The sequence below is a fragment of the Cotesia typhae genome, unplaced genomic scaffold (assembly GCF_013202065.1).
Source record: "Cotesia typhae breed Kobodo isofemale line unplaced genomic scaffold, CoteBio_Ctyphae contig_27, whole genome shotgun sequence".
Classification (NCBI taxonomy): Eukaryota; Metazoa; Arthropoda; class Insecta; order Hymenoptera; family Braconidae; genus Cotesia; species Cotesia typhae.
In genome coordinates, this window is record NW_027423733.1 from 2,909,816 (window position 1) to 2,923,940 (window position 14,125).

Sequence of the window (14,125 nt, forward strand, 5' to 3'; positions counted from 1 at the left end):
ATACTTAATTTGAAAGCTCAAAGTTGGAAATTATTTTTTACATTAGATTTGCTCGAACCTCCTCAATATAGTTTATTATCGATTTGAGATGTTGATAGAAACCAAGAGTTAGAAAAAGAATACTTGCTGTTAGTTTACGTACACGCAGGCTAAAAATATTCACCATTTTATCATTTTTGTCATAACAATTCGGTGATATTGCAACTTCAGTCCGAATAACTCAATATCAAAATAACTTGGTGTCTAAAAAACTCAAGTCTAAACGATTTGGTATAAGTACAACTCGGTGGAAAATGATTTAGCTGATAATATTGCAATGTAAATGTTGATAGAAGTATTTTATTCTTTATAGTTTGATTTTTAATGTTAGTTGTTCAAAATTTATAGTTTATTTCTAATTCATATTTGCGCCTATTTTGCGTTTCATAACCTCAACGCATTAAAGCTAATTCTTATCTCTCAACACGTCAAAGTCTAGCTATTTTGTGGTCATAAACAGCTGTCATAACTGATTTGTAAATATAGATAGACACATATCCAAAAAACACCAAATAATTAAACTTATATTTTCTAAAAAATCATTTTATGTTGCTATTTTGAAAAAAAAAAAGTTTATATAGACGGACGGATGCCTGTATGAAACTTTTTTTGGAGGTAATCAATTGACTGTTGCTGTCAATTGACATTAAGTTAATAGACACTTGTTATATTCGAACGTTTTTGCTAAACTGCGTCTCTCAAATTGATAGTAAGCTACTTTAGTAAATAAATAAAAATCTGATGCCAAGTAGTTACTGTGGTAATTTTTATTTAATCATGATAAAAATGAAATCATTGCAGCCACCAGAATACGTCGATGCCTGGAAGGATATCTATCAAGCAACACAAGAAAAGAATATATGTCTTCAAAAAAATCCTGTTAATGAATTCCCTATGGGGAATGAAGACTGTCTCTATCTCAATGTGTATACACCAAAAGTAATTGGCAGCTGTCAAAAATCTTTATTATATTATTTGTTTAATATCTTCTATTTTAATACAGGTAGATCTTATTGACATACGACTACGGGCGGTAATGATTTGGATTCATGGTGGAAGTTTTGACAGTGGGTCTAGTAGCCCCGAATTATATGGACCGGACTTTTTGATTGAAGATGATGTAGTAGTTGTTGCAATGAATTATCGTTTAGGACCTTTAGGATTTTTATCTCTCAACCACAGCAATGCTACTGGAAACGCTGGGTTGAAAGATCAAAATTTAGCAATGAAATGGGTACAACAGAATATTGAACATTTTGGTGGTGATCCGATGAAAGTCACTATTTTTGGGCAAAGTGCAGGAAGTGTTGCGACATTGTATCATGTTCTTTCAGATCAATCAAACGGTAATAATAATAATAATAATAATAATAATAATAATAATAATAATAAGCAACTACGACCAATTATCATCCATGAGTCTTAGTGATTGAGAAAGAGTTATGAAGGTCACATAATGTTTCTCAGCTAATGACGTTCAGCTTTAAAATTTCCTAGAAGAAAGCTTATGTGTGTGTAAAATAACCTTGCTTTTGACTCCCGAATCAAAGGCAAGGGTGGGATACACGCGTATTGAAATATTTCATTTTCTCCCTGGCGTGTAAACTATTTTCGACGAAATCCGTAACTGAATTATTAAAATTTTAAATTTTAACATTTTTGAATTTGAATTTGAATTTAAACTCTATTCAGAAGAATATAGAAGCAGCAGAAATAAGTCGGTTACTTTCATCATAACATATTTTATTGTAACTGTGGTTATTATAAGGGTTGCCGGGACAGTGATCTGATATGCTCGAAATCAGTTACAAGAAAGTTTCACTTTAGAATAATGATTTTTGAAATGAGTTGATTCACATGCAATGAAATAAGTCATTATTTAAGTGAACAGTATAATTTAAGGTTTAAATTTTATTTTTTTTGTTCACAATGTCACGAACGGAGTGATGGGCATAAGGACTTATGAAATAGGATTCTCAAATATCCGAAAGTGGTCATTTTGTCCATTCGGGAGCTGAATTGAAAATTGCGTTAGATTGTGGAAAGGTACATAACCTCGAACGTTGTCTCTAAGAGTTAACTTAGAGAGTAAGGATGATGGATCCTTGCTGACTTCGGTAACGAGTAGCCTATTCTATTGTTTAACTGTAATTTTATTGGTAATGGATATCTTATTTTATTTTATTATATGATGTAATTCAAAGTAAAAAGAATATTATTATGTTATTTGAATTTATTGAGACAAACCAGTTAGTCAGTTATAATTTGGGTTCGCGATTTACGTGAAAAAAGTCAACGCTCAATGGCAGAAAATTAATAAAAGAAAAATCGGAATATGACTATGGCATATATTGAATAGCCGATGAATCTACCATGTTAGTGTTACTAAATGCAGCCTAACCACGAGCAAGGCACTAAATCGTGTTTTACGGAGTCTTTTGTGTTTCCGAAGAATTATTTGCCCGGAGCCGATTAACGCAGAGCTAATCAGTGGTATCCTGGTCTAAATCGAACTACTTAAAAATGATTTTCGGGCAGTTTATATGGGGTTAGCAACATCGGTGATTGTATGGGACTCATAGGTAAACGAATTAAAAAAAATGAAAGAGAGCTCAAGGGTATCTGCCGAAAACAAGCTTCATCGTGTTTTCTAGATTTTCTGAAAACCCGGATAAATCTATGCGTAGTTTGAACTATTGCCTTATAGGTTTTGCTTTTACGACTTTAAGCGGAAAAGGTGATGGTGACATCACCATATTACAAATTTGAAAGTTAAAAAAACAAAGTCGTTAAATCCTGATCAATACCAAGAGATCTGGGTGATTCGTATGAACGTCATCAAATTGTGGGAATATTGGGCCGGACTTCTCTTACATAGACTTCAAGGGTATGATAAGTTGTGAACTAAATATAAGAAGATACATATATTTAAAAGAAAAGCAAAAATTTTAAATTTTAGCAGACATCACAACAAACATGGATTATTACATTGATTTTTTTCAGGGTTATTTAGATCAGCGATTGCTGTGAGTGGATCTCCGTTGAATGCCTGGGGGTTTCTCGATATGTCTGAAGCAATTGCTCGCAGTTTTTCTATCGGCAATGCAATGGGCATTGAAACAACTAATGCATCACTTCTTTTAGAGAAATTGTATAATGCTTCTGCTGATCATATTACTTTAGCTGCTACCTTTCTATCAACTGTACGTATTTGTAAAGATTATAATCTTTTATATCAAGTAATTTATAAACTAAACAAGTTAAAATGGAGCATTCCGAGAGTTGTAATCTATTGTTTCTTCTCATCAGTCAAATTATTTTAATCATAAGTTACTTTTCATTTTAAGCCCTCCGTACCCTTCCTGACTCCAACAATTGAAAATTCTGAAATCGCTGTAAATCCGATCATAACCGAGTGTACAGTTAAGAAATTCAGAACAGGTCATTTTAATCATGTTCCTATAATAATTGGATTTGTTAACGTTGAAACCTTATCATTCGTTGGTCTTGGTGAGTATATAAAAATGTGAACAGTTGTCCCGAGTCAAAATAATGAACCTACATGAGCTTACAGAACAATTTTCAATGGTTTTGATCGATATTACTCAATTTATAAATTAAATTTTTAAGTTTTTTTATCAATAAATTTTTAGTTATTATTTGAATTTATTTGTAATGTACTATTTAATATTAGTATGAGTGTATTTTGTTAGGTAACATTGATCAATCAAAATAATTAAAGATAAAAATATCGATTACAACAATTAAAAATTTTCCTGTAGGCTCATGTAGATTCATTATTTTGACTCGGGTTCGTACCTGTAGATGTTTATAATATTATAAGATATTGTAGCTTAAGTTCAAGAGCTTTAATAAGTTCCAGTGAACATCATCCATCGTTCTTTCTAAAATTGAAGATATTTTCATTCGAAAAATAACCAAAAATAAATCATTGTGGAGTAATTTTAATAATTGTCCCATTTTTTCAACAGATATAATGTCACGAATAGAATTAATTGATGGTACTCTAGCAGCTGTGCAAAATTTTTCAGAACTGTTAGAAACGCAGGAAATACAATACTTGCAGAAAATACGAAATAAAACTGAAGGTATCATAAATCTTCCCAATAGTGATCTGTACCAAATATTGAATATTTCATCTGATATACTTTTCAACTATGGAATTGACAGAACTGAACGGTTCCTAGCTGCTGGTAATACTGCGCCAGTTTATTATTATCGAAACTCATTTGATTATAGTCAATCACTACATAAATTATGGGGTATAAATTTGAATGGAACTTCCCATGCTGATGATATCGCTCACATATTTTGGGTGCCAAATAAAAATCAGTCACTTGATCCGCTAAGTGATATAGGAATTCAACGAGGCAAGATTGTTAGAATGTGGACGAATTTTGCCAAATATAGGTATCAATTTGTTATATTTCATACAAATAAGATCTTACAGTTTTCAATTTGTATTTTCGGTTTACAATAGTTATTTTTGATGCAACCGATTGAAGTGAGAAATGTTTGTACGCTGAAATTGGCGATACAATGTTAAGGGGTTACATGGACATACTTTGAAAAATATATATATATATATATATATATATATATATATATATATATATATATATATATATATATATATATATATATATATTTTCAATAATTTTTTTTTATCTAAATAATGAAAGTTTTAATTCAAAATTTCGGAAACCGTGCGTTAGGTATAGGCAATTCTGAGAGCGCCCCGCCACTGCACTGCTCTAATCTTCCACCGATAGGTCTTCTGCTTTAATATATTTGCCCATATCTCCGCTCCATAAAGCAGTACTGAATGGACTGCTTCTAGAAGGACTTTTTTTTTTCGGTTCTTGGTCCCATAGTGTTGGTCATCATTCTTGCTAGGCTAGATGCCGTCTTGCTGGCTTTCCTGCATGCACTATTGAGGTGTTCGCGGAAAGACAGTTTCTCGTCGATCATTACCCCTATATAGCGCAGGGCCCTTGTTGACGTCAGTATTATCCCTGCTATGTCAACAGCGAATGGTTTTGGCGTGTCAGGATGACCATCTCTGTTTTATGCTTGGCGAGTTTCAGGTGGTGTTTATCAAGTCAAGTTTCGACAGCGTGAATCGTTCCCCGAACCAGTAATTTGGCCTATTCTACGCTGTCTACTATTATCGTGGCCGCAACGTCGTCCGCAAAGCCCGTTAGCTCTATTTGTTTTAGCAACGGAATTTTCAGGAGCTCGTCGTAGTCCGCGGTTCATAAGCCAGGTCCCATGTTGAGCCTTGCGGCACGCCAGCCGTTATAGCATATTCTTGTGGACTTTCCGTAGTTTCTGCTATTAGCTTTCCTTCGTCAAGGTAGTTGTCGACTATTGCCAGATTTTCTAACTCCGCGTCGAATTTGTGCTTCAGAGCATCTAAAATATCTCCCCAATTTGCGCTGTTAGAGGTGCTTTTAACGTCTAGTGTGAGGAGAAGACATGCTTTACGAGCTTTGAGGCTACCAGACCAAGATTGTGTTGCTGTCTTTATGACTTTCCTGATAGCACCGACTGTCGATCGACCTTTCCCGAGGCCGTGTTGCTTGATGGCAAAGCCTCAAACACAGTCAATGTCATTGTGAAGTCTTCCTTGAATGAGTTTTCTCGAACAGTTTTCTGGCAATGTTCAATATGCAGAGTGGTCCAAACGACGAAGGTGTTACAAGGGTTCCCTTACTTTGGTCTAAAAGAACTAATCTCTGCCGCTTCTAGACCGCGGGAAACGTGCCAATTGCCAGGCACGCATTATAAGCACTCAGAAGTATATTTGGGTATTCCACGGCCAGGTGCCTTTCCTGTCGTAGCTTTAGCTGTGTCTTGTAGCTCCTTCGTTGTAAAACGTGTTGATTTATGTCGTTCGCAATGCTTTTACATCAAGCTTCTTGGCGTTCTACTTCCGCTGTTGGAAGACGACGTGGAGCCAAAACAGGTGCAAGTCAAACGCTGAATACTACATACTGGTGATCACTGCCACTGTATTCTTTGAATACAGTCCAGTTTTCAATCATGTTGGCAATCCTTAAAGTCGTCGGCGAAATGGCGAGGATGGATTCCTGGTACCCCGATCTTCAAAAGGTTGTGTGTCAGCCACAGTCAGCGAATTTGGCATTGAAATCAGCAGCTACATTAAATTTGTCGTTGAGCTTAGTAATGGCATCTTCTATATTTGTCAGTTTCTGACGGAACACACTAATCCCTTCATTAGGTGAGAGATAGACGCTCATGAAGTAGGTTATGGGGGTTTGAATCCAAACAAAATCCATTTTCGCTGTTGTTGGCGATAACGTTCTTTGTGTTCACAATCTAAATCGCTGTTGTGCTAGTTTTGCTGGGTGTGTCCGAAATTGAAAAATTGAAAATTCGGAAAGCTATTGGTTTTACCCCGTTATGCGAAAATCGAATTTTCATCAGGTCTCGACGTTCAAAGGTTCTAGAAATCTTCTCTGACTATTTTTACGGTTGTGTGTGTGTATGTGTGTGTGTGTGGACTTTTGAAAAAAGTCTTATTAAACAATTATTTTAATATTTTCCAGTAATCCAACACCAAAAATGATATTGGATCCATTTGTAAATATATCATGGCCAGTTTCTGGTTCAACTGGTACTTGTCTTGAAATAGATACAAATGCAGTTATTGGGTCTCGGCCGATAAGCAACTTTCTTGATCAAGCAGAAAAAGCGATGGAAATATCTTTAGAGGTTGCTAATGGATGTTTAAAAAGAAAACTATTACTACATACATGAAAATATCAGCTACTGAAAATCATGTGGCCGCCCCAATTTTTTTTTTCCGTGTATATTTTATAGGAATCATATCGAACTCACTCCGCACGAAGATTTTCTCTTTATTTTATTTTGAGAATGATACTCATACTGGTATAGGAATGATTCTTAAGTAATCGTATATTATAATTTTCATGAAATTTTTTCTTAAAGTGATAGCATAATTATAAAATATTTTTTCACACGCAATAAATTTTTACATTTTTACATTTTTAATATGGTATGGCTCTGGTAGGAATACTTTAGTTAGCTAGAATCGCTAACTACATTTTTTAACGGCGCCATCTAACATAACTACATACACACGTACCAATATTTATTAACTGAATAACAATATTTATAAATAATGATTTTAATATATGATAATATTTATAAATAATAATTTCAAAAATTATATTTATTAATTGTTGAATTTGAAATGTTTTATTTAATTATGATTGAATAAAAAAATTAAATTAAGTGACATAAAAAAGGTCAATAAAAAATTCAATAACCATCATAATAAATTATAATATAAATAAAAACATGGTTCCATATTATTAATCACTAATAAAGATAAATGAAAATTAATTTACTAGATATTTAATAATTTTTAGCATTTTTTTAACAAATTAATTATGGTAAAAATATGAAAAAAAAAATTGACATGAAAAATTTAAAAAAATCATAAATTTTTTGAAAATTAATTTTTCAGAAAAAATTTATTTGTTAAATAAAATTAAAAAATTATCAAGTGACTGTTAACTTTAATGTCATTAAATATAATTATAACCAGAAGTTTGACAATTTTAAAAAAGTTATAAATTATATACAAAAATAACAATTAAAAAAAAAACGTCTAAAAATTATAAAAAAAAATATCAGTATAATTTTTGTGAATTTTTTTATTTAAACTAAGTTTAAATTTGTTTAAAAATGAAAAAATAAAAACGAGCTATCTACTAATTTATTGGTTATCCATTACTATAAAATTAATTTATTACTTCATATAATAAATAAATTTGCATCAATCAATGAATAATATTTTATTTGGTAGTCACCAGTTGTTGAAAAAACCCAAAATTATCATTTGGCATCAACAATCGCACGGACCATGACTAGAGAGCTAGTCATGGTACTAACAAAAGCACGGACCATAACGAGAGAGCTAATGGAAAATTATTCTATTCATAGTGGGAAATCATTCTAAATTGTTATTGGGCCGCTACCTTCGAAACCCCCACTCAGTCCATCGGAGCTAGCGAGCCAATGTATTCACATAATCCAATCCCCTCTCAAATCACCAGACTGTTTAATAGAGGAAGCGAGGAGACCTACTAGCACAGTCCACTTTAAACCATCGAGCGAAGAAGAAGAAGAAGAAGAACGAAGTACTCCAATATCTACAGTAAGCGAGCAAGGCTTACCATCTACAGTGCAGTATTTAGGATAGCAAGCGTGCAAAGCTTGTCTATCCTCAACTGAAGGTCTTTAATCAGTCATCTCAGACTATCTTAGATATACTTAGTCAATCTCAACTACAGCTACGTTCGAGTATCATCCAACCAGCTCTTTTAAGAGCTAAATAGTAAACAGTTCTTTTCAGAGCTCAATATTCATTGCTCTTATTTAAGAGCGTGTGACTAACAAGTCATCTCAAGGCTACTACGTAGTCTTAACCAAAACGGTCTTTCTCAAGACCAACAAATAATTCTACTTGTAAGAAAACCTACCCAAGTTTGAGGGAAGGTACCGGTATTAGTACTGAACACCAGTGAAAACAAATATTTTTGAGGTTATGAAATATGTCAACACACAAGACTGCGAGGCGTTTACTGTTCACAGCAACAACATTTCGCTCTCCCAGCGATACGGTTTAGCTACTTTAGGAATACTTACTAAAGTTGTGGCGAGCACGTAATTTTCTATTATTTAATAAAAGTTTAGTTATTATTTTAAACGTTGTGAGAGAAAAAGAAATATATATATTTTATCTATTTTTAAATAAAAGAGAGAGAAGGATAAAAAGACGAGCCATGAGCGACCAGAGAGACGAGCGTACCGAACGAAAGGGAAGAGGAAGGATCAAGAAGAGTAGGGATAAGAGCTGGCGCGCGTGCGCCACTGTTAGAGAGAGAAAGCGAAAATTAATTCACTACCTGCCGCTAGGTGTCGCAATTTAGTTCGCGCCGTCCCAAGGTGGAGCGGCTCACCAAGTACTTAAGAGCGATTTCTTCGGCCGGTTTGGTCATTCTAACTTGAGCTGCGAAGTGTTTGGTAATCTATTCATCCATGTATTATAACGGGTTTTCCGACCTCGTGCGTTAGCGAGGACGAAGTCCGAAATAAATACAATTTGGCCTGCTTGCTGATTTCTTTGTTGGGCGCCAGGAGCTAGGCTCCACTCACGTCGTGTCCGGATTACTCGAACCGGGACTCCTAGTCAGGGTGGCGGGTCAAAAGTTACGACCTAACAAACAAAAAAAAAAAAAAAAAAGGAACTAGGAAAACAACCTGGGGATTAATGATTCGCCGACTTATGTTTAATTCTAATTTATTAACAAAATGAATGATCGTCGGAATTAACAAAAAAAAATCACACGTTTTGAATTATTAATCAAACCTCCAACAACAAAATTTAACAACAAAAAATACTCGTATGCCGCAAGTAATTTAGTACGTCGTAATTAAATTTCTGCTAACAAAAAAAAAAAAAAAAACCAAAATCAGCATCGACTTTAATTAAACAAATCCCAAAAAAAAATTACTCGTCGAACCTTAATCGTGATCAAATTAAATACAATTTTCATTCGTTGATAATAATTAATTAATTTCGAAAATTTATTCGTCGCAAAATTGTTGAATTAATAATATGTAGTTGGATTAAATAAATTAATCGTCGCAAAGGTTTCAATAAATTTTAATTAATTACTTAATTAAAATTAAACATCAATTAATTAAATTAACAAGGCTTTAAATAAAAAAAATTACAGTATCATTAAGACCTCGGACACCGTCGCAATGAATACAATTATCCAAAAAAAATTAAGTCCGGAATTCCAACAAGGTCAACGTCAAACTATGCTAGTTAAGTTTATTTATTTTGTCAACACAAAATTCTCAACCGTCGCTTTGCCGCCCGACCGAAGCTCAATAATCGGGATTATAACACAAACTCTCAATAATGTAAATAATCAATACAACAATGAAATCGGTACCAGAAATACCTCGTGGGATAATCTTCAGAATAATTAACAAAGAATAAAACAAATGAAGAAATAAAAAAGAAAATTTTTAACTTCAAGCAAAATAATCAAGTCACTCGTACTTGTGTCCGAGTAGGTGAATCCCACGAGATATCGTGAAGACGAGACCACTTACCCTGGTAGAAGGCGTCGGTCTCTCCAGGTAAATACAGCAGTCAAAATAAATCAACAATTAGATAGTCTCCTGGCTGGGTCGCACGGTTCCGTCGCCCTCGGCTCCCACGGCGAATTTTCCTCCGAGTAGATTTAACACGGCGTCTCAATAATTCCGTTGTCGCAATAATTAACAATAAATCAGAAAGAGATGCACAGCAATTGACAAACTCCGTCGACAAATAAACAAAATTCTCAATAATCAACAATAATCAGAATAATCAAAATTAATCAAAACTTATCCAAAAAAAATATGCACAGCAATTGGCAAAACTCCGTCACAATTACACAAATCGTAATAATCAAAAAAAATTAATCAACAATAATCAAAATAATCAAAATTAGCGTCCGTCTATTGTCGAGGGAAAACGTGGAAGGGAGAGCATCGCGTGGTTGTAGTCCGCCTGGCTGCACTCCCCTCTCTTTTGGCCCTTGATTCTGTTGGCTCTCCGAAGATGGCTCTTCCTATCCCATTTTTCATTATCGACAGCTCATTGATATTTTTGGCTGGAGCATTGGCTCGCTCAGCCGGGAACTGACCATTCCGTCGTTTTATCCTCGGTCAACTTCCCGTCGGTGGTGATGCACCTGGTGTGATCCCACGTCGATGATGCTCGATGATGATGATCCTCTTCTCGGGTAAAGTGGTCGTCGTTTATCGTACCAAACAATGCTTTTTAACTTAAAACTAACTTATTATCTAAACTAAATAATTAACCGCAAGTTTAAATATTTTTTCGCGCGCTGTTGAGCTTCGATCGATCTTTCTTCCGCGCGAGGGCGACTCGGTCGCGGCGAATCCAACCAATGACCTTCCTAACTGGGAAAATATTCATTTCAAAATTAAAATATAAGGAAAATAAATAAAAACAACTTATTAACAGGTGTCGCTAAAAGCGGCCTGTTACAGTATATATATAATCAAAAATATACATTTCCGAGCCGCACATGTTGTCCTATTGGATATATTACGATTTTTATTAAACCCTTTTCACTTTCACTACACCACAGTCAGGGGATTCGAGCAAGGAAAAACCCTGTCCTCAATCTTTCCAGCTGTCAAGGGACAGAATGTGATAAGAATTGACAAAAAAAAAAAAAAAAATAAATAAATATTAGATTCATGAAATTTAAGTTTAAGTTTAAGTTTAAGTTTACTGTTGATTGAAGCTTTTGTTTGTGTCAATTCTTTTCAGCGACTGCGTTAGCCTGGTCAACATTATAATTGCTTGACCAGTTACCAGCGGGGCCCATACGGGGAGGTGCAGCCGCACGACTACTGTTGTTATTACTCTTGTTGGCATTATTTGAGATTTGTGGATTTTTCTATGCATGTATTAGAATTGTTTATGTTGCGCGTCGTTCTTTTCTGCTTTTGCTGCGGGTCATGATTCCCGACTCGTTCTCTTCGCCGCCAGGAGGCTCGCTGGTGGTTCTCTTCCTTGACGCCTTGTTTGATGATCTCGGAAACTTATTGAAGCGTCCATTGCCGCCTTCGAAATCGTCAAAATCTGCTTCTCTTTTCCTTTTTAAGGTAGTTTTTGCAAACTCCTTAAATTCTTGCAGTAGGATACCCTTTCCTACATTGTGTTTCAAGTCGGTCCATTGTTCGTTTGTGGCGACCGACTTGATTTTTTCTCTAGCATCTTCATAAGTTTCACAATTTTCGATTATATGTGTAGCTGTTTCTTCTTCGCCACATCTACAGCAACTTGAGTTCGCCATTCCGAACTTATGTAGATGTTGGTTGAACTAGCCGTGGCCAGTTATGAATTGGGTTGAATAGTAATCCAAGTCTATTTTCGTGTTGATTCTGTTTTTGACACATTCAAAAAATGCATGTGTTACACGGCCCTTTTCTGAATTGGTCCATGCGTTTTGCCATTGGTCAGTAAGAGCTTTATCTATTTCCATGGTAACTTCACTTTGTCGGTATTCAATGGTTGGTTCAAAGCTGTAGTCTCCAACTGTAAACGGTTTTTCTTTTTTCAGAAGATACCTACATCTTCTCTCTTGTAATACCAGGTTGATTGGTAGGACCCCCGCAATGACTGGCAGGGCATCATTTGACACTGTTCGCGCTGCTTGGGTTGTCCATAGCAGTGCTTTTCTCTGTGTTCGATCTAGACTAACCTTGTCTGTCTTTGTCATCAAGTCGGCCCAGCTCGGGGCAGCATAAGTCATGTTTGATAGAAGTAGACCTTTATATATGATTTTTTGAGCGCCAAATTTCAATCCCCATTCAGGCCCTCTGAGTCTCGTGACTTTGCCGATAATTTTTGAGCAATTTTGGCTTATTGCTTTTATGTGCGGGCCTATTTTTAAACCTTCGCCAATATTGACCCCTAAGTATTTGACAACCTTTTTTTGGGCAATTTGTTTTCCTTGTATGTGTATTTTTGGGGGTCTTAACCCATGCGGGCCTTCCTTGAACTTCCCCTTAAGCATTATAAGCTCACTTTTCTTTTGTGAGATTTTAAGCTTTTGCTTGGTGGACCAATCTAATATGACATTAGTGACTAGTTGGCCTTTCATTGAAAGATCTACTCTGGTCTCACCTCTGATTATGACAATAAGATCGTCTGCAAACGCTAGCGCGTCAAAACCGCATTCGCGGATCAGGTTTAGTAGTTCATCGAAGATAAGATCCCAGAAGTATGGGCCGACCATTGAGCCTTGTGGGCATCCTCTAGTCGCATTTTTGCTTACTTTAGTGCCTTTTCCGTCGATAGTCATTATTCTGTTCCTGAAGTAGTCTGTGACTACGTTATAGACGTTTTCGGGACAGTGTCTGATGATTAGATTGTTCAGTACGCTAGTCCACCATACGTTGTTGAATGCTCCAGATATATCAAAAAGTGCTCCTAAGATGTATTTATCATCTTTATTTTCTACGAGTTTTCTTAGCTCGAAAATTGCATCCGTGGTTGAACGGTTAGGTCGAAACCCGAACTGGTTAGGAGATGATTGCTCGTGTTCAATGAGAGTTGGTTTTAATCTTGTAATTATCGCTTTTTCGAGTATTTTTCCTAGTATTGGTAGTAGGCATATTGGCCTATATGATTTTGTATCACTTGGATCTTTTCCAGGTCCTTTAAGTAGAGTAATGATAGAGCCAACTTTCCATTTTCTTGGAAAGGTTCCAAATTCCATGCATGCGTTGTATAAGTGGGTTATGCAGCTGCACATGGATGTTCTGGTATATTTTATCACGTCAGTTTCAATAAGGTCAATGCCTGGGGCTTTGCCATTTGTGAGATTTTTCATGAGTTGCTCAATCTCTTTGATTGTGAAGTCATGGGCATTAGGACCCAGGTTTTCTCTGTTTGCAACTGTCTCTATTGCAGTCACTTGGTCTGGGTGAGTTTCTGGGATGTCATCTGGAATGAGCCCGTTGAGTAAGATTCGTGCTGATTCCTCCCAGTTTTTTGTGTGTCCTTGGTCAGCCTTCAGACTGGCAAGGGCTTGCTCTGGTTTTAGCTTGTCGCTTACTATTCGGTATGGCATGCCCCATGCATTTTTCTTACTAGCAGATGTGGCAAATTCTTCCCAGCTTTCTAATTTTGCTCTCTTGATTGATGTTTGATATTCATTTAAGATACCTTTCCTCTTGGCTCTTTGTGCTCTTAGTTCCTCAGTAGGAATAATGTCTTTTATTTTATTTAGTTTGCGGAGCTTGTTTCGCTCCTTGTTACATTTCTTTTTTAGATGGGTGATTTTTGTATTCCAATATGGTCTACATGTTTTTCTGTGGTGCTTCTTTTTGAGTAGCTCGTTGCAGGTTTCAATGTACACTTCTTCTAGCGTACCTGCGTATTGCTCCACTTCTTCCGCGTTATCAATTG

General features: G+C 35.5%; 1 protein-coding gene across 1 annotated transcript; it reads left to right on the top strand.

Annotated features, from left to right (window-relative positions):
* Positions 1-1,046: 1,046 nt before the first annotated feature.
* LOC141525776 (cholinesterase 2-like) lies at positions 1,047-7,261 on the top strand. The gene is made up of 5 exons (XM_074240400.1): positions 1,047-1,385; positions 3,043-3,242; positions 3,387-3,549; positions 4,032-4,470; positions 6,633-7,261. The coding sequence occupies exons 1-5, from the start codon at positions 1,076-1,078 to the stop codon at positions 6,841-6,843; spliced, it is 1,323 nt and encodes a 440-aa protein (XP_074096501.1). The 5' UTR covers positions 1,047-1,075; the 3' UTR covers positions 6,844-7,261.
* The last annotated feature ends 6,864 nt before the right edge of the window (positions 7,262-14,125 follow it).